The sequence below is a fragment of the Raphanus sativus genome, chromosome 8, assembly GCF_000801105.2.
Source record: "Raphanus sativus cultivar WK10039 chromosome 8, ASM80110v3, whole genome shotgun sequence".
Lineage (NCBI taxonomy): Eukaryota > Viridiplantae > Streptophyta > Magnoliopsida > Brassicales > Brassicaceae > Raphanus > Raphanus sativus.
The window spans coordinates 3,386,914-3,405,188 of record NC_079518.1 but is presented as its reverse complement, the minus strand read 5'-3'; the positions used below and the strand labels follow the sequence as shown (position 1 = coordinate 3,405,188).

At 36.7% G+C, this 18,275-nt stretch overlaps 4 protein-coding genes, 1 long non-coding RNA gene and 2 other non-coding genes across 7 annotated transcripts; 6 read left to right on the top strand and 1 right to left on the bottom strand.

Moving 5' to 3' along the window:
* Positions 1 to 348: 348 nt before the first annotated feature.
* LOC108819234 (NAP1-related protein 2) lies at positions 349 to 2,635 on the top strand. Its single transcript, XM_018592235.2, has 10 exons — positions 349 to 577; positions 846 to 968; positions 1,091 to 1,141; positions 1,247 to 1,318; positions 1,449 to 1,562; positions 1,653 to 1,714; positions 1,812 to 1,878; positions 1,953 to 2,009; positions 2,111 to 2,149; positions 2,310 to 2,635. The coding sequence occupies exons 1-10, from the start codon at positions 458 to 460 to the stop codon at positions 2,364 to 2,366; spliced, it is 762 nt and encodes a 253-aa protein (XP_018447737.1). The 5' UTR covers positions 349 to 457; the 3' UTR covers positions 2,367 to 2,635.
* A 1,253-nt stretch (positions 2,636 to 3,888) lies between these two features.
* LOC108819705 (protein RKD1) lies at positions 3,889 to 5,135 on the top strand. Its single transcript, XM_018592754.2, has 4 exons — positions 3,889 to 3,980; positions 4,074 to 4,207; positions 4,298 to 4,620; positions 4,944 to 5,135. Exons 1-4 carry the CDS (start codon positions 3,889 to 3,891, stop codon positions 5,133 to 5,135), a joined length of 741 nt encoding a protein of 246 aa, XP_018448256.2.
* Positions 5,136 to 5,974: 839 nt separating this feature from the next.
* Positions 5,975 to 6,379, top strand: LOC108819704 (uncharacterized). The gene has a single exon (XM_018592753.2). It carries the CDS (start codon positions 5,975 to 5,977, stop codon positions 6,377 to 6,379), a length of 405 nt encoding a protein of 134 aa, XP_018448255.1.
* Positions 6,380 to 6,648: 269 nt separating this feature from the next.
* On the bottom strand, positions 6,649 to 9,567 carry LOC108819703 (agamous-like MADS-box protein AGL65). The gene is made up of 12 exons (XM_018592752.2): positions 9,286 to 9,567; positions 9,001 to 9,186; positions 8,614 to 8,673; positions 8,493 to 8,511; positions 8,316 to 8,380; positions 8,209 to 8,224; positions 8,045 to 8,106; positions 7,807 to 7,903; positions 7,625 to 7,675; positions 7,408 to 7,544; positions 6,895 to 7,330; positions 6,649 to 6,809 (listed from the first exon to the last, which is right to left on the bottom strand). Exons 2-12 carry the CDS (start codon positions 9,183 to 9,185, stop codon positions 6,798 to 6,800), a joined length of 1,140 nt encoding a protein of 379 aa, XP_018448254.2. The 5' UTR covers position 9,186; positions 9,286 to 9,567; the 3' UTR covers positions 6,649 to 6,797.
* Positions 9,568 to 9,922: 355 nt separating this feature from the next.
* Positions 9,923 to 10,651, top strand: LOC130498405 (uncharacterized). Its single transcript, XR_008937303.1, has 2 exons — positions 9,923 to 10,056; positions 10,331 to 10,651. It is a non-coding gene; the product is annotated as an uncharacterized LOC130498405 (long non-coding RNA).
* Positions 9,988 to 10,063, top strand: LOC130499287 (small nucleolar RNA Z267). Its single transcript, XR_008938166.1, has one exon. It is a non-coding gene; the product is annotated as a small nucleolar RNA Z267 (small nucleolar RNA).
* Positions 10,110 to 10,207, top strand: LOC130499292 (small nucleolar RNA R44/J54/Z268 family). The gene has a single exon (XR_008938171.1). It is a non-coding gene; the product is annotated as a small nucleolar RNA R44/J54/Z268 family (small nucleolar RNA).
* Positions 10,652 to 18,275: the final 7,624 nt, after the last annotated feature.

Below are 18,275 nucleotides of genomic sequence, written 5' to 3'. Positions count from 1 at the left end.
ATCATCATAATATTGTACTAATGTTCGATTTGTTACCTAAGTTTTACCCTTATTACATGTCTTTCTTTAATATTTTATTAAAAAAACTTACACATCATATTGTTAATCAATGATCAGTAAATGTAGTAGATTCTTTTTTTTTTTTTAAACTTCAGTAGATTTTAATTGATAAAAAGTTAAAAACTATATATAATGAAAAAAAACTATATATAAAGAAATCTCTAAACTACCCAGGTTTTATGCGAATATACAAAAGTACCCTTCATCACGTAACGTGGCGCCGTTTTACTGGTCAACAAAAACCCTCCCCAAAACCCTAACTTCAGGCTTTTTATAGATCAACGAGATTTAGGGTTTTAGCAGTTGCTCGTGTGACGGAACTAAAAAGCAAGAGAGAGAGCAAAGGAGGAGTCGAAACTCTCTGAGAGATTTGCAAATTAGGGTAAAAAAAGTGAGAATGGTGGCGGACAACAAGAGCAAGAAGGCGAAGACCGATGAGGAGAACGCCGAGCAAATCGACGGAGAGCTTCTCCTTTCTATCGAAAAGCTTCAGTCCATTCAAGACGACCTCGAGAAGGTACAATTTGTGAAAAAAAGGAACACTCTTTTTCTTTTTTTTTGGGTCTGAATTGGTTTGAATATGTTCCAAAGTCTGTGTCTTTGTGTATGCTGTTGTGTCTGAATTTGGATTTGCTCTTCTCTAGATTCGGTGGTTTAACATGCTCTAAAGTCAAAGCCTTTGTGTTTGTTGTTGTGTCTGAATTGGATTTGCTCTTCTCTCGATTCGGTTTAACTTACTTTAAAGTCGGTTCTCTGTTGAATCACTATCCTTTTTGTTTGGTTAGATAAACGAGAAGGCTAGCGATGAAGTGTTGGAAGTGGAGCAGAAGTACAACGGTATAAGAAAGCCTGTCTATGACAAGCGTGCCGATATCATCAAAGCCATCCCTGATTTCTGGCTCACTGCTGTAAGATGAGATTCTTCTCTGTTCTGTTTTTTTTTTTTTTTTTACAATTGCAGAGTTTTTTAAAAAAACTTAATTGTTGTTGTCGCTGATTGGAATTGGTAATGTGTTTCCTTTTGGGGCAGTTCTTGAGCCACCCTGCTCTTGGTGATCTTTTGACTGAAGAAGACCAGAAGGTTTGTGTCTTTTTTTTTTTATATTAAACCCTTTCCCTTTTTGATTGATTCACATCATAGTCACCTCTTGATTCATTTGTTTTTTTTTTCTTTGGATGGGGATAGATATTCAAATATCTAAGCTCTCTGGATGTTGAGGATGCCAAAGATGTGAAGTCTGGATACTCTATCACTTTTGTAAGTTTATTCTCTTTATTTTTGTATCATTTTTTTTTTCATATCTCTGATTGATTTTTAGAAAGCCAAAGGGTAAGTTTTTAGTTTGTTTGTTAGTATACTGATTGTTGTTAATTTGTGGACTATACAGAACTTCAATGCCAACCCTTATTTTGAGGATGGGAAACTAACCAAGACCTTTACCTTCCTCGACGAAGGGACAACCAAAATCTCAGCCACACCTATCAAGTGGAAAGAGGGCAAGGTAATTTTAGATATCTATATTGCACAACATATGCCTATTTCTGTGAATTGTTTCTCACTGTTCTGAACTATATGCTTCTCGATTATGAAGGGCTTGCCAAATGGTGTGGACCACGAGAAGAATGGAAACAAACGTGCATTGCCTGAAGAGAGGTATAAAGTCACCTCCTCGTTAAATAACTTGGAAGCCTTTCTGATTAGCAAAGTTACATGTCTAATGACTCTTTATGTTTTAACTATCGTTTTTCAGTTTCTTTACCTGGTTTAGCGATGGTCAACACAAGGAAGAAGACGTTGAAGTTGAGATTCACGACGAGGTATTGACTTGTTTGTTAGAGTAACATCATCATGTCTTAGTCCAATTTGAACTCAGAGTTTCATCTTGTTGCAGGTTGCGGATATCATCAAGGAAGATTTATGGGCCAACCCTCTCACCTACTTCAACAATGTAAGCTATTCACCTTTTTTTTCTTTCTAATTTTAACATTTGGTAGAGCAATATAAGTTACTAAAAAGTTTTTTGGTAAATTATGAAATGCAACTTTGTAGGAGGCTGATGAAGAGGATTTTGATGATGAAGATGATGAGGTAAAAACATCTAAATTCCTCTACTGTATCTATGATATGTTATGATGAGATGAAAGTTTTTAGTTAGACATGTCTTGAGACAGAGCATTGTTTATTGTAATGTATCCAAACAATTCCACTGTTAGCTTTTACCTGATGTGTTTTCATTCCAAAACTCTAGGGGGAAGGTGATTCTGATGAAGACGATGAAGGAGAAGGCGAAGATGGTGAGGAATGATGGGAGAGGCTTTCCCCGGAAACCACATTTGCTTACATGTCTTTCTTCTATAACAGAGTGTGTTGAAAGGGTTTTAATTTTAATTAAAATGGCTCATGACAATAACATACAAGACTTAGCTTTTTCATATGCTTCGAGAAAAATACATTTTTAGCTATTATAATCTTTTGTTTCTAGGAGTACCATTTTCAGTCTTTTGTTGCAGAGTCCTGCTTAAAATGTTTTTTATTGTCTTCTACTGTTCTTATATATAGTATCTCCTCTCTCTCTTCTCTCTGTATTTTAGTATCCTGTGAGCTTCTATAATAATCTCTGTTTTTTTTTCTGTTTGCGGAACTTCACTCTGAAAAACATTCGTTTTTAGTGAGAAAAGATCACAAAGCTAAACGTAGCTCTGTTTTCTATTACCAAGATCTTGAAGAAATCCATTGGATCTTCAGTTTATATTAATTTTTTTTTTTGCTTGAGAATACCAAACTGATCATAGAAATGCTATTTTAATTCTATTTTTAAAAGTGGTATAACAAAAAAGGGAATAAGAATCTATGTAAACACAACTTTACAACTAAGTACAACAACAAAATTACTGTAAAAAATAAATAGCAACAAAATCAGTTTCTCATTTCTCAGTGGGCATTTAACTACAGGAAATCACCTGAAAATAGTTAACTATTTCGCAGCCATAATTTTAAACCGTTTTCCTTGGTAATTATAAATGAAAAATTAATATTATCGGTTACTCCTAAGCCGCAAGAGAGATTATTGTAACATCAGTTATTTGATTGGCACCGTACGTTACAACTGTAGCATAAAATGGTTACAATACAACTTACAGTATGTTTATCTAATATGTTTACAACTAGACTCAATTCTAGGTTTATTTTCATATGAAATTCTTATAAAAGGCCGTTAACTATACTCCTTTTAAATGCGAATAGTTTTCTGAACTTGAATGATGTCATAATATGAAGCCTCTCAGAGGATCAAATGAACTAAGATTAATTAGATATCGGTCAGATATAAATAATCATTACTAATAGCGTGGGAAATCTAATACTAGTAGTCTAGTACTAAACGTACAGACAACAAATTATCATTGTCTCACAACGCGAGTAGACATGGTTCAACGACTTGTGTGTAAAAACTGATTTATAGATATTTAGGCAATTTTTTTGGAACGTGGGAAAAAGGAGAAGAGATCTTATCAACTCAATAATCTATATTGCTGCATGCAGAGATTTTAAAAGGGAAGTCTATTTTTTGGAATTAATCAAAAACGTCCCTCTTATTGGCATTAATTAGCATTAATCATTTCTATCTCTCGTAACTCCAAATTTTACAGGGCAATCAATTAGCCGTCAATGCCCACTTTTCCCGTAGATTTTTATAACTTCACTTATGTAGTTATATTATACCACTTAACAACAAAAAAAATTATAATATACCTTCTCTTTCCATATCTACCAGTATATATTTATCTACATCTCTTTCTTTCTTACTTTGATTAGTGATTGTTTTAATGATGATGAACTCGTTTAGCAATTTGGAGTGTGATGAGGTATTTGGCAAAGAAGATAAGTCATTCTCGTTTCTAGAGTATTTCTCTTATCAAAGGTAAAAGTATTGATCATGTGCTCTATTTTTTAACATGTTTGTACTATTTTGTTGTTGATCCATGTTTTAATTGTTATGTGCTCGTTAATGCAGCGAGTTTACCAATAATTTCTTTGGATTAGACGATGAAATTATTTCCTCTGGCAACTACGATTATTACCTTCCATCTGCCTCAAGCTTTCTGGCTTTACCTGATCTTGAACCCATCTCCATCGTCTCTCATGAAGGTACGTATAGATGCACTGCTTATATTGTATTTAGACTCTCATGTATTCATGTAAGCATTTCTAACTCTTATAATCGTTTGGTTTATGCAGATTTACTTAACGAGTACGGTTCTGTTTCATTGACTGAAAGAGAGTCAATGTTTGATGAACATAAAAGAGAAGATTTCGATTTGGTGAAATCGACTGAAACTGTCACGAAAAGAGGCAGAGAAGAATGTGCTTATAGTAGCTCTGTTGCAAAGCCATTGTCGAAGGAAATCATCTCATTGTACTATGACATGCCAATAGCTCAAGCCGCTAAGGAGCTTAACATTGGTTTAACTCTTTTGAAGAAGAAATGTCGCGACGTTGGCATTCAACGTTGGCCTCATCGTAAGCGCATGAGCCTACGAAATCTCATCAAATACTATAAGGTATGAACCAACCATGCATAGACATACTACGATTAAGTTAAAACATGTGAAATTTCTGTAGTGTGTCAGTACTCAGTAGGAATCATATATTGTATGGTTTTTGTTTTTCATAGTTCAAGTTTTGTGATTTTAGTGGACTTTTGATGTTGTAACTTGTAACCAAGTGGTTGTAGTTCAGTAGTTGAATAAAAGCGGTCGAGGTCCGGGTTCGAATCTCACCAGCTACATATTTCCACTATTAGACTTCTACGTATACAATGTAGGTGCCACCAGTCAAAGATGAAAGTATTTTGATTTGACTATTTTTGTAACTGAAACAGGAGAAGTTGGAAAAAGGGGAAGGGAACGCAGATGAGATAAGCAACAATTTGGAAAAGCTCGAGAAGGAGTTGAAAATGACTGAGGAGTTTCCAGATTTGCAGTTTGAGGATAAGACAAAGAGATTGAGACAGGCTTGTTTCAAGGCTAACCATAAGAGAAAGAGAAGACTTGTCATGTCTAAGTCGACCACATGACATCATCTTCTCTTTGATCAGTAAAATACACAACAAGACTAGATTGACTAAGTGCACCGATTTGTTTTGAAGAATTTAACTGTACCCTCTAGACTTAAGTTTTTTTTTTTTGGACTAAGTCTAGACTTAAGTTGACGATTATTCTGTTACAGATCTTTTATAAGCAGTCATGTTTGTCCATTATATTGTGTCGTTTTGAATTGGCATATGAATATATTGATGAATGTTGAATGAGATTGAGAACTAGATTGCGGAATTGATTACAGCTGTGATTTGTTCAAAATCATGGTTTATTTCTATGTAAATTTTTTTATGGTTCTATGTATCTAGTATTATTGTACTCTAATTCAAGATTCATTTGATTGAGTCTTAATCATTGTAAAGTGCGGTTCTAAGGAATTTTGTCGATCATGATTACTAAATCTAGAAATCTATTCGAGATACTTGAGCTATTGAAAATGTTCTTAGATAGTGCCATAATGGTCGTCAAACATGTAAATTCTTAGAAAATATAGAACGTAATCCAAAACCAAAAATAAAAAAAATAAAGACACTAAAGAGGAAAGGACAAAGTAAGAAAAAAAAATAAAAAAGGAAATCGTTACACTCGTCTGAAAAAAGGAAAACTGTACGCTCGTCTTAAAAAGGAAATTGCACTCTCGTCTTAAAGAAAAGGAAATTAGATCACCGACTAAATAAACACTGCAGTAGTCTATAAATATAACTCACTCAAAGGCAAAATAAAGATCATCGAAAGAGCGACTACGAACAACAATAAATTTTTTTCGTAGAACCATCTTTCTTCAGATTTGACTGAGAGTAATTGCGTAACTCTAGCCATGAGTATCAAATTATCCCACGAGATCGATAACAATCCTGAACCAGAAGATGCTGGCACCATCAGAGTCACGACCACGATCTTTGGCGAAGATGATGATAACTCGACGTTCACGACTCTGTCGCTTGCCAAAGACTTCATAGATGAGGAGAACGACGAGTGTAAAAGCAAAGAAGACTTGAATTACTTCTTGATGGACGCCGGAATCAACGACGATCTTATCTTTGATGCGATAATAAAGCTAATTTTGTATGTTGATGAAGTAACTTGTCCCACAAGTAATGAGTATTCTCCTGGATGTGCTTTGAAAGTTCGGCTGGATCTTGTTCCGGATTATCTTGAGTTAAATGTGAAGATCAATGAACTAAGTGCTCCATCGGTTACTAAAAATTCTACAAGATTATAGATTTGACTGACTTAAGAGTTACTTCTTATATTATTGTAATGAAGTTTTGTTTAATATTTTTTTTTGAATTCGATCCTTTTGTTTTTGTCACTTCGGACTTATATTGTGTATCATGATTACCATCTTTTGTTGTCTCAAACACTCAAACAACATCTATAAAAGAAACTATACAAATTGATTATATTTTATCATTCTTACAAAATAGTATATGATCTCTTTATATACAAAATGTCTAAAACTCCTCTGAGTATATGACACAAGCTCTCATACATACAAACACACATACACACACACTCTCTCTCTATATATATATATATAATTGTATATAACAACAATGGCTCAAACTCGTCCTTAGTCATACGTAAAGTCATCATCCATAGTATAGGTTACATACATGATGAGCCATTCTCCTTAGTAATTAGTTTGGTTGCTGCAATAAAAAAATATTCAGACATATTTAGTTTGGTGGATCACATAGGCAGATAGTTCTAATGAAAGGTGAGAAACACACAAACCTGGTTGTAAGATGCTTGACCAAACACCGAACCTGGAACCCAATTTTGATGATGCTGGTAATGATAATGATGATGATCAGTGCCAAACATGGACTGATCATGAGGGTTTTGAAAGCAGCCACCATTATTAGCTGTTGGATTATACATTGATGAAGGATCTTGCTGCTGCTGCTGCTGCTGTTGTTGTTGTTGCATGTTGTTCAACTCCATTTCAGATTTTATCTTCTTCTCCTGGTCTTCTTCCATTCCAAGAGTAGTACCAAATGGTGTAGGATATGAAAATTCCTCCCCAATTTGTTGTAAGCCCAAACAACCGTTCCCTTGTTGTTGTTCCAACTGCTCAAACTGCTGCCCTTGGTTGCTACACATCTGATCTTCTTGTTTCACAGACTCAAAGAAGCCGTTTGAATAAACAGGATTCAAACCATCCATCTCTCTGGTTTTCAAATTAGTATAGCTTGACTTGAGAGAGAGTTTTCGTTTCATTATAATTGTGACATAGACTCTGCTTACCTATGAGGAAGAAAGCTGGGATCACCAGGTAATATTGTTTCCTGGTTATCGTTATTAGGAAGCCAAGACATCGAGTGAGCTTCTTGCATGCTGGTATTACCTTCCATTGGCAAAGGCAACTGTATCCCGCTGTGAAACTGCAGTTTAAGGCTTTTGGCACTTGTTAGGAATTGTTCTGACGAAGACATAGATGGGAAAGAAGACAAATGGTTTTAACCTGTGTTGTTGTACATTCTAATGGCAAAAGTTGGTTCTTTCTGCAATGTTCCTGCATTGAAGCAAAAACCGTCTTTGGTAAACTAAAGTTCCATATGAGGCTCAGGAACTGGTCGAGATGAAATCATGAGTCTTGTGTCTATATGATTGAGTTGAAAAAAGAAAATAAAAAATAACACACACCTTGTGAAACTGGATTCTTTCAATAGATTTCCTTAATGATTCTTCCAATAAATTAAGGTGCTCAGTGTTTTCTATTCTATCAATGTTCGTCCAACAACTGAAAGCAGCCACAAGAACAGGAAGATTCAAAATATGAATGAAACTATATTTTAAGATATAAAAATATAGTTCATAAGACCCTAAAATATTTTAATATATTTCTTTTGAAAACTCAAGAAACTGAAAAAAAAATTCACACCTTAGCCTCCTATGACACTCCATAAGCTGAGCTTGGGAAATTGCTACTTGGTTACTTAGACCCTGTCATGTGGTCAAGGTTAGCAAAAACTTTAGCAATCTGACACAGAGAGCTTTAAAATAGTATCTAATAAATTCAAGAATCAATGATGGTTGATACATAACCTCAATAGTTTGATTCCTGCAGGATAGAGAGAAGACAAATATCTCAGAGGCTTATAAATGACAACAATATGGTTATTATTTAAACTATAAGAATTCATTGCAATTACCTCGCTCCTAAAAACTCATGTATATTTACATCATGATCGAGCTTCTTAAAAGTCTTCTTCAATGCCTGTAAATGAGCAAAACAAATAAGCTCAGTTTTGTGTTTCAAAACAAAACCAAAAAAAATAAAAAAGTTGGTGAGAAATAGAGGAAGAAATGCAGTGAGTTTTTTTCTTTACTTCAAGGCTCTCCAATTTCCTGATATGTCAAAAAAAAAAACAAGACAGATTTATTTTAGTATCATAACAACAAGTTACATCAATCCATTCTTTTTTTTTATAATCATAATGCTTACCATACCTTTTTGTCCTTTCTTGTGGAGTTAATTGTGCAAACTTAGAAATAACCTCTTCAATGCAACTGTAAGAAACCATGTCAAATCAATTAATTACAGGAAACTGGATCCTCAATCCATCTGTTAATAGAAACTACTAATTATCCCAACCACCATATTCTGGTTTCTAATAACTCTCAAATTCCAGCTAAATCCTTACAACAACTTTAAGCGTTCCTAAACCAAAACCTGTGAGAAGTCACAAGACTTTCTTTGGGTAGAAGAGCCAGGCCCAGCCAATGAAAAGATAAAAATAATGCATCCAAAGATGGAGATGTGATGCATTGAACAAAAAAAGTTAAACATGATCAAAACAGAAACAAAGATTGAGAATGTTTTTGATATCATTTTACCTGTGCTCTCCATGGAAAACGGTAGGCTTTCCGGTAGGAGAAAACATAAGAAGGACAATGTCAATGTCACACAAAATGGATAACTCTTTGGCTTTCTTTAATATCCCACTTTTTCTCTTCGAGTATGTAACTTGCCGGTTGCCTGTGCTCTCAAGTCGTTTAATCTTCAACTTAACCCGACCCATCCTGTTCAAAAAAGAAAAACATAACACCTTCTAAACCACTGGAACAAAAAAAAAACAACAATACAAACAAATGATTTTTTATATCTCGAATAGTACTCACTTTCTTGTCTATGTGACCCAACTCTTCAAAAAAAGAAAAATTGCTTGTGGAGAATGATTTAGCAAATGATCAAACACAAGAAAGAAAACATCCAAAGCTTTGAAGATGAGGACGTCTAAATTCGGACAACGTCTCTCTCTCTCTCTCTCCAGAGAACAAAATTCACTGTAACGGAAGATTTAAAGACAATTCTTTGCGTGGAAACAAGAGAAGAAATTCATGAAAAAGGAGAACAGAGGAAGCGAAGTTACAGATCATGGAGGACGAAAGAAAATTAAAAAAAGGCACCAAAAGATATTGTCCCAAGAAAAAAGAAGAATAAAAAAAAAGTTGAATAAGAGAAAAAAGGGAAGTTTAATGGTGGAACAGAGAGAAAGCTCACAGAAGCAGACGATGGGACAAGCTTGGTTTTCGCGGGAAACTTGAACGTACACCAACGGAATTGTGTGAGAGAGAGAGAACCGGTTTTCTTTGATATAAACCGGTTATTTGCCTCAAATTTGATTTTGTATAGTATTTGGGCCAAAGTAGTTAAAAAGCCCATTAACACCTTTTGACTTGTCTCTGCCCTAATTTAACACCGCCTCTGTTTTCTTGTATATATAAGACTTCTCTAGAACATAAGCATTGCATAATGTTTTGTGTTTTAGGCTCGATGGTCTAGCTGTGCTTTACGTGTTTTGTGCTTGTCTTTGTTTATTCTTGATGCCTGTGATGGTGTTAAATATACTTTGAGAGATTAATCTCTAGGAAAAAGAAATCGAATCTGAGGTATTACTTTGCGTAGTTTTGATTTGGTTGCCTTTGGTATTTTTAGAGGATTTAGTGCAAGTGACGATGAAAAGACAGGGACATCAGAGTCTCCTTTGATAGGAGATGAGAATGATGATTAATGTCTAAATGGGAATCTCTCTGATGCACATTATTAATCATCTTCAATTTGTTTTTCCTCGTCTTTTTGTTCATTCAATTTTAAATGATTAATAAATTTTGCTTGACTGTTTTATTTTGTTAATGATATTTTCTACGGTTCACTTATTATCAGATTTTTATTGATGATTATCACCGAGCCGAGTATCACCAATGTCTTACGCTAACAGTAAATTGTTAAAGACATGAGTTGTGTCTGCTTATTTGCATTGAAGGTTTGTTCTGTTCTAGCTCTTCTTGCAACCCCTCTTGCAGGAAACTTCACGTGACAAATGAAGCTGACAGCTATCTAGTAACAAGATTCTGAAGGGGATTTAAGTTTTTTTTGTATGTTGAGAGATATTATTCCATGGCTATGTATTTCATATTGAATTGTAATCACATATTGCAGAACATTTGTTCTCTTTGAATATAATCGATAGTTCAATATCATTAACTACACAAAGTGCTTAACTATTGGCCATCAAACAAAAAGTCCGAATATGAATATTATCGCATTTTAGACATGTTCTAGACAACAACATTATTATGTAAACTCGGTTCTACTTAAAACAACCCGTTGAAAAAACTCGGTTTCATCTAGTTTTTATTAAACTCTAAAACGTAAAGTTAAGAACAAGAATAAGGAGATTCATAACTAAAAACGTATTTAGAAATAATTACTTGTGTGTTTCAAAAAAAAAAAAAAAAAAAATTACTTGCAGCCAATATCCATGATTTTTTCTTTACTGGACTTTCGTATTATATTTAAAGAGGAAAGAAGGCCTACTAAGGTTACAAAGGCCCATTCTAGTGCTACAAAAAGATTTAACTTCACCCAGTATAACAAATCTATATATCAGTAGAACCAAGAGAGATAAAACTTCCAATAAAACGCAGGCCAAAGAGGCACAAGAGTTTAAGACAAACCTTCGTAGTCCTTCCTGTAAGAACGGATTTGTGACTAGTCTATGTATTTTTATGCAAATATGTTAGATCGCAAGTATGTTAGTGCATAAAGAAAAGACACATAGAAATTTGTTAACGAGGTTCGTTTCCTACATCCCCAGGACCACGTCCAGAACTCATTCACTAGAAAAGATCGCAACTACAATTGCTATACGGTACCAGCACACATCCGTGCTGACCAGTCTTATCTAGAATTACAATGATGAGAGCAACTACTACTTATTGTCTTCTCCGACAAGTATAGTTCTCTATAACAAAACTACTAATAGATCTCTCAACTGTCTGATAGGACGACCTCATACACATCCATGTGCATCTTCAATAAACCCTAGACGCGTAATCACCGTCTTGATCCCTTTATACTTCGATAGAGTCAAAATCCTAATCTCACGAAGCCCATATCATCTTCAACACTCTAATGAAATTGGGCTTCTCTTCCAAATAAAGTCCATGTGTTATTTCTTCTAAACACACGTGACTTTTCCCTCTTATTGGATCTTTTCACTTAAGATCCCAATGGTATAATATTAACCACGTGACTTCACATCCATCATCTTGTGGCACAAGCAACTTATAATATATGCTTCTTCATTCTCCCCCTTTTTATTTGAGTGTGTGCATTCAAGCTCACCAAGCAACACATGTAGATCACCTCAGATTATAAATGACGCTCCCCCTGCATCACTGCATTGCATCTCATGTATCATCGCTCCCCCATTCTCCCCCTGCTTGACTGCACACTCATATAAAAACCACACAATTCTTGAAGCATCTTTTTCGTTCTTCCACTTTGTCACAACGTCACTTTCCAATAAATTCTGCGTAAAACTGATGATCACTTAGAAACTGCTTTCCCAACATCAGTTAGAAACAGCTGTCGCCAATAGAACAGGATCTGAGCCTGACGTACGCACAGAACAGTCTCTTTCCGATGCAGTAGCAATTCTGAGTAAGATCTTTCCCATGCTGCACTTGTTCTCTAAAACTTCTGCTTGCCTAGCGTTAGTGATGAGCTTTCCAAAGCGAAACTCTTTTCTATGAGCTCACAAAACGTAACAACTGGCTTCTTTGACCTGAAACTATGGAGACTTGGAACGTTTGAGAGATTCTGATCTAAAGACTTCACTGAATTATACATCTCTGCAGTTTTTAGCGTAGGTGATGTTGTTGTTACTCCTGGAGATACAAAAACTTACAAATCACACACTGAAGCTTAGATCCGAACTACTGCAACTGAATCCTCTCAATTTTTCTTTACACCCATCTTCCCTTTCATATTTCATGATCACTCCTAGAGTTTCCTCTGTCATTAAAAAATTCATGCATCTCGAGATGGTTGCAAGCTCTCTTCTAACTGATACCACAATTCTCCAGTGATTCCATTTATTTCAGCCAATTTCTCATGGTTTTCTGGTGAACGTTTAAGGATACCTCCAGACCTCATGATTCCTATGAGTAATCAGCACAACTCAGAAGCTGCAGATAAATTTTCACAAGACAACCCCATTCGCTTGGCATCTCCCTTGAGAATTCACACACGCCATGTTGATTTAGCTTCTGATTGTCTCCTTTTGCATCCCCTTGTTGTCGCTTTACATTCCTAGCTCATGAAAATCCTCCATTTTATACGCCACAAGTCTTCGCCATACCATTACACCTTGAATTACAATAAGCCATCTGATTCTTTCACCAAGGTTTGCAGTGTTGAGAATGACGAGAAGTCTTTACTCCATTGAAGCCACCTATAAGCTTTGATTTGATTCTCTCGTACAATCAATCTTGATTTCAGGAACACACAAGCATCTGGATTTTAGAGATTTCCAGTGACCATATTAGAGTTTTATTCTTGAATTCTTCATCTCTGTGAAATTTGCAGGCTGTTACACTCGCTCTTGAGTCTTGACATGACTCACATACTGCAGTAATCAGCTTTCCATGTTACCGCATAACCCTTTCGTGCTCTTTTAATCCAACTCTGCAAAAACCTGCAACCATTCTCTTCTCAAATTTGTCAAACCTTTCTCTGTAATTAAGCTGCTTTCTGCCGGAGTCTTCACACAGCATATTCCATTCCAAACAGTAGACTTAAGATTTCACAAACTAGAGCAGAAATAGATTCTTAAGTCTCAATCTCTCTCTTATCAACTTCCAATCTGGCTCCTGTGTGTGCTCTCTAACTTATGTCATTGCCATATATTGAACATTGCACATTGACATGATACTGCCTCAAGTGCAAGTATCAAGAACGACCATGAAACTCCAAGTGAGTTAGACACAAGACCTTGTGCATCCCCATAGGTAACAGACTCAGTGATGTGATCAGAAAAAAAAAAAATGTTGGAGTTGATAGAACAAATATGCTTTTCCACAACGTGCAGTTTTCTTTCTCTAGTTCTCTGTTTTGCTTTCTCACAAGTTCTTCTTTTTGCTTAGTGCTCTAGCCAAATTGAAAACGAGATAACTTTTTCTTCTTTAATCTTCAGCATCATACCCAGAGATGCATCCTTTCACGCTGACGGCTTCGACGGATCCCATCCGCTCAACACAGCTTCACAAGATTGATATTAATTAATAAATGTTTGTCTCCAAGGAAATAAATCAAAACTCTGTCTTGTCTTTGATGCTACCAAAACTGAATCAGACAAGATTCTTCCTTCTCTGCCCTTTTTTTTTTTGTCTCTCACTTACTGATTCCCTTGATTTCTTCAGAGCCTGTGTTTTACTCGTTTCTCACTTTGATCTCAGAAATTTTCAGCCATTGTCTCTGCAAAACCTTTCACATCTTTAAGAATCCCTTCGGTTTTTTCAGGTTTTCCAACCAACAACAAAGAAAACATCTCTCTTCTCCCATCAAGAACAACAGCATCTTCTTTTAACCCATCAGTCTCAACTACGTAGTCATCTAGCTCCTCTGAGAAACAGCCTATATGTGGACGTTTCACGTGAGAACGCTGTTTCACAAACCTCTTCCACTTTACGTACTAAGCTGCACGAGTTGCTTAAGCAACAAGCAACATCCCCCCTTTTTTTTTCAACTTTCCCTTGATTAAAAACAATTTTCTCAACTTGAGACTCCATATCTCGGCAGCAAATCAAAACAAAGATTCCACTTGCAGTAAAAAGGAAACAGATACTTGTATCACCAAAACAGACTTGTGTGAGGATACTGAACCACACTAGCAGCGGAAAACACATTACTTGATTCTGATTCTTGCAACTATCTCTCATTCATGCAGTAGTACTATCTCAGTGAAGCCTGAACAACTTCACACATATCTGGATCTCTCCTTCTCTTTCTAGGCTTTTAAATTGACCCCAAGCTCCAGCTAGATTGTCTTTCTCTCTCTAATCAATATTTGACGACATCTCTGCATTTTCCGGTCAACATTATCTCTGGCCTCTGAAATACCCACATGCACTACAAAGAATCTCCACATCTTTCTATAAGATGAATCCAAAAACATTGGCGACTTTGCATAATTAGATTGTTGAGTCAACTCTGAACTAACACCAGAAGCCATATCTTTATCTTTGAAAAAAAATACTTTTCTCTTGTATTAATCTCCCCGGCTTTATGTCTCTCTCTGAATTTCTCTTTTAGACATGAACATAGTAGACATAATTTTCTGACTCAACTTCTAGCAGTTTCATTTGTAGCTATTCCATCGAACGTACACAAGAGTACCAATCGCAACTTACTCAGCTATGAAACTTAAGCAAAAGTCTCTTGTTGAAAAGAATTTAAGAATGTCAACCCAAATGCAAGATCAAACATAGTCAAAGATGCTGCTCGGCTGATGCAAATCAATTATACATCTGTCACTTCCAAAGATTAGGATGAAATCCTTTTCCAATAAGCTTCTCCATCGTGGAACTCTTCTTTGAGAAATAACTTATTGTAATCCTCTGTGAGACCTTGACTCCAAAGTAATAATAATGATCAACTGCTCAATCTGCTGAACGTCTTTGACAATGACTTCTCCACCTTTAGTCATATTTCTCTGCCCATACGAATTGACTTGAACTTATTAAAAGTCTTGTGATTCAATCAAACAGTAAAACAAGAATCAGAGCAATGGATCACTTATCTAACTCCTCTTGTAACTGCATCGTATTCTTTACTTTTCAATTCACAACCGACAACTCACTCTGATCTGGTGATCTACAAAATACACAAGGCTCTAGCTCTCCTTAGACACATACAAACCAAATCTCTTGAGAACTGTAGAACCCAGAAATTTCTTCAACTCCTCTGAAACAGATCTCACACTGAAATTTTGAAGCTCTAGAACTGTTCCCAGCCCAGGTTGAAGCGCCTCAAATAAAACACAAACTAACCGTTGTAGTCACAATCCCACCGTTGAAATTCAAGACAGTAGCATAATTAAGATAGTCACGAAGTTTCAGCTCAATCGGATTACTTTTGAATCTCAACACGTTGCCTTGAAAGACCCATCTCAGAACATATTTCTGCATATTTCTTTTGCACTGAGCTCAGATTCAAGCTTAGCAGATGTCTTGATATAATCAAGTCGCAGACACACAAGAGAACTTTGTAAGGCTAAATTTTTCACCATATCCATTTCGCAGACACTTCCGGAGCTCGAGGCTGACCGTACATCGAAGCAGACACCTTCCGAAGACGTCTTAGTTGCATTCTTGACTAAACCAAAATCTGACCAGACGTGCTCTCTGTAAGTTAAAAATCACGTTTTCATTATTGGACGGTGAAAAGAAAGTGGTTAAATGGAGACATGGTGAAAACAAAGTCAAAAAGAAAGGCTTGGTGATTTTGTCAACAACTACTTCTCACCAACCTGTCAAGCTCTTCCTATAAATACGTGATGCATCTTGTTATTGCTCTTCATCCCAAAACAAAAACAAAGAGAGAACAAGAGAAGAAAAGAGTTCGTGGAGAAGAAAAGAAAATAATTTTTTTTTTTCACAAAAAAAATTCTTTAAGAAATTAATAGTAATTTCTTGAGTGTATTTGGGATCGGGTGTGAGTTGAGAGCTTGTAAAAATTTCCCAAATTGATAATAAAAGATCTGTAGCAGGTCCGGAGACGTAGGCAAAAGTTGGCCGAACTCCGTTAACAAATTGTGTGTGTGTTTTCCCGTTCCCATAAATTTCGGTTTCCCGCAAAATTTGACCGTATATTTCCTAACAACTGGTATCAGAGCCTGAGTTACGGTGATCGGTCAAATTTTTGCAGAATTACTATTCACGTGAACAGTAAATTCGTGAATAGTGAATTTTGTCGGTAACATCGGTTTGTCGACGGAGGTGTTTTAATACACGGTGGTTCCAGAAACGATGGGAGGCGAAGACGGTTCGACGCACAGTATCGGGAAGTTTGACGGTACAGATTATGCATTTTGGAGAATGCAAATCGAAGATTATCTTTACGGAAAGAAGCTTCATCAACCACTGAGCAAGAAGCCTGAGAAGATGGATCAGGATGAGTGGGAGCTCCTTGACAGACAAGTTCTGGGTGTTATAAGGTTAACACTGTCGAAAAACGTTGCTCACAACGTTGCGAAGGAGAAGACCACGGAAGGGCTCATGAAAGTTCTCTCGGATATGTATGAGAAACCTTCGGCGAATAATAAGGTGTTTCTCATGAAAAAACTCTTTCATTTGAAGATGGAAGAAGGTGGCATGGTTGCCGCACATGTGAATGAATTCAACACGATTGTCAACCAACTGTCTTCGGTTGAGATCGAGTTTGATGATGAAGTGCGAGCACTGATTTTGTTGGCATCTCTGCCAAATAGTTGGGAGCCAATGAGGGCAGCGGTTAGTAATTCTGTCGGTACTCAGAAGCTTAAGTTCAATGATGTGAGAGATCGTATCCTTGCTGAGGAAGTGCGTAGGATAGACTCTGGCGAGACATCATCAAGCTCTGCTTTTAATGTTGAAAACAGAGGTAGAGACCATGATAGAAGTAACCGGAGAAATGGCAGATCGAGGTCAAGGAATGGAAATGGTCAGTCCAAATTCAGACAGCCTGCACAGTGCTGGAATTGTGGAAAGACGGGCCACATTAAAAAGAATTGCCGGGCACCACCGAAGAAAGAAGACAACAAGGGAGGCGTAGCCAATGCAGTGACACGTGAAATTGCTGATGCATTGGTAGTGTCTGTTGATTCCCCGATAAAAGGTGAAGCTCGTGATGCAGCTACAAGTACCACCAAAGCGTCAATCTCCTATGTTGATAGCCCAGTCGATTCATGGGTTCTTGACTCTGGAGCATCATTCCATACCACGCCGCACCACAACATTATGGAGAATTATGTTGCGGGAAATTACGGAAAGGTATATCTTGCTGATGGATTACCTTTGGACATAGTTGGTATTGGAGATATCAACCTAAAGATGTCAGACGGACGTGTATGGAAGATTACGAAGGTCAGACATGTGCCAAAGTTGATGCGAAATCTGATCTCAGTAGGTCAACTTGATGATACGGGGCACAATGTCAACTTTGGTGGTGGAGCCTGGAGGGTCAAGAAAGGTTCCATGGTGGTGGCTAGAGGTCATAAAAGAGGCACTCTTTATATGACGACGAGTTATCAAGACACTCTTGCTGTTGTCGAGAATGCCAAACAAACCAAGTTGTGGCATTGTAGGTTGGGGCACATGAGTGAGAAAGGGATGAAACTCATGGTGGAAAATGGCACTCTTCCGGATCTGAAGACGGTGGATCATCAGATGTGTGAAAGTTGTATCCTTGGAAAGCAGAAACGGGTTAGTTTCTCTAAAGGAGGAAGAAAGCCAAAATCTGAGAAGTTAGAGCTGGTGCACACTGACGTGTGGGGACCCGCTCCTGTTGCATCGCTGGGAGGTTCGTACTACTATGTGACCTTTATTGACGACTCCACAAGGAAGGTGTGGGTTTACTTCATGAAGAACAAGCATGAAGTGTTTTCGGTTTTCAAAAGATGGAAAGCCATGGTTGAGACAGAGACGAATCTCAAGTTGAAGTGCCTAAGGTCTGATAATGGTGGTGAATATATCAGCGAGGAGTTCAAGAGACATTGCGCTGATAGTGGAATCAAGATGGAGAAGACTATTCCTGGAACGCCCCAACAAAATGGAATAGCGGAAAG

Excerpts from the sequence above, each read along its gene's own strand:
- LOC108819703 (XM_018592752.2), bottom strand. The coding sequence starts at position 9,185 with ATGGGTCGGGTTAAGTTGAAGATTAAACGACTTGAGAGCACAGGCAAC. Across the intron at positions 8,674-9,000 it reads GTTTTCCATGGAGAGCACAG|TTGCATTGAAGAGGTTATTT; the intron begins GTAAAATGATAT and ends GGTTTCTTACAG. Across the intron at positions 7,676-7,806 it reads AAAGAATCCAGTTTCACAAG|GAACATTGCAGAAAGAACCA; the intron begins GTGTGTGTTATT and ends GCTTCAATGCAG.
- LOC108819234 (XM_018592235.2), top strand. The coding sequence starts at position 458 with ATGGTGGCGGACAACAAGAGCAAGAAGGCGAAGACCGATGAGGAGAAC. Across the intron at positions 578-845 it reads TTCAAGACGACCTCGAGAAG|ATAAACGAGAAGGCTAGCGA; the intron begins GTACAATTTGTG and ends TTGTTTGGTTAG. Across the intron at positions 2,150-2,309 it reads TTGATGATGAAGATGATGAG|GGGGAAGGTGATTCTGATGA; the intron begins GTAAAAACATCT and ends CCAAAACTCTAG.
- LOC108819705 (XM_018592754.2), top strand. The coding sequence starts at position 3,889 with ATGATGAACTCGTTTAGCAATTTGGAGTGTGATGAGGTATTTGGCAAA. Across the intron at positions 3,981-4,073 it reads GAGTATTTCTCTTATCAAAG|CGAGTTTACCAATAATTTCT; the intron begins GTAAAAGTATTG and ends TCGTTAATGCAG. Across the intron at positions 4,208-4,297 it reads CTCCATCGTCTCTCATGAAG|ATTTACTTAACGAGTACGGT; the intron begins GTACGTATAGAT and ends TGGTTTATGCAG.
- LOC108819704 (XM_018592753.2), top strand. The coding sequence starts at position 5,975 with ATGAGTATCAAATTATCCCACGAGATCGATAACAATCCTGAACCAGAA.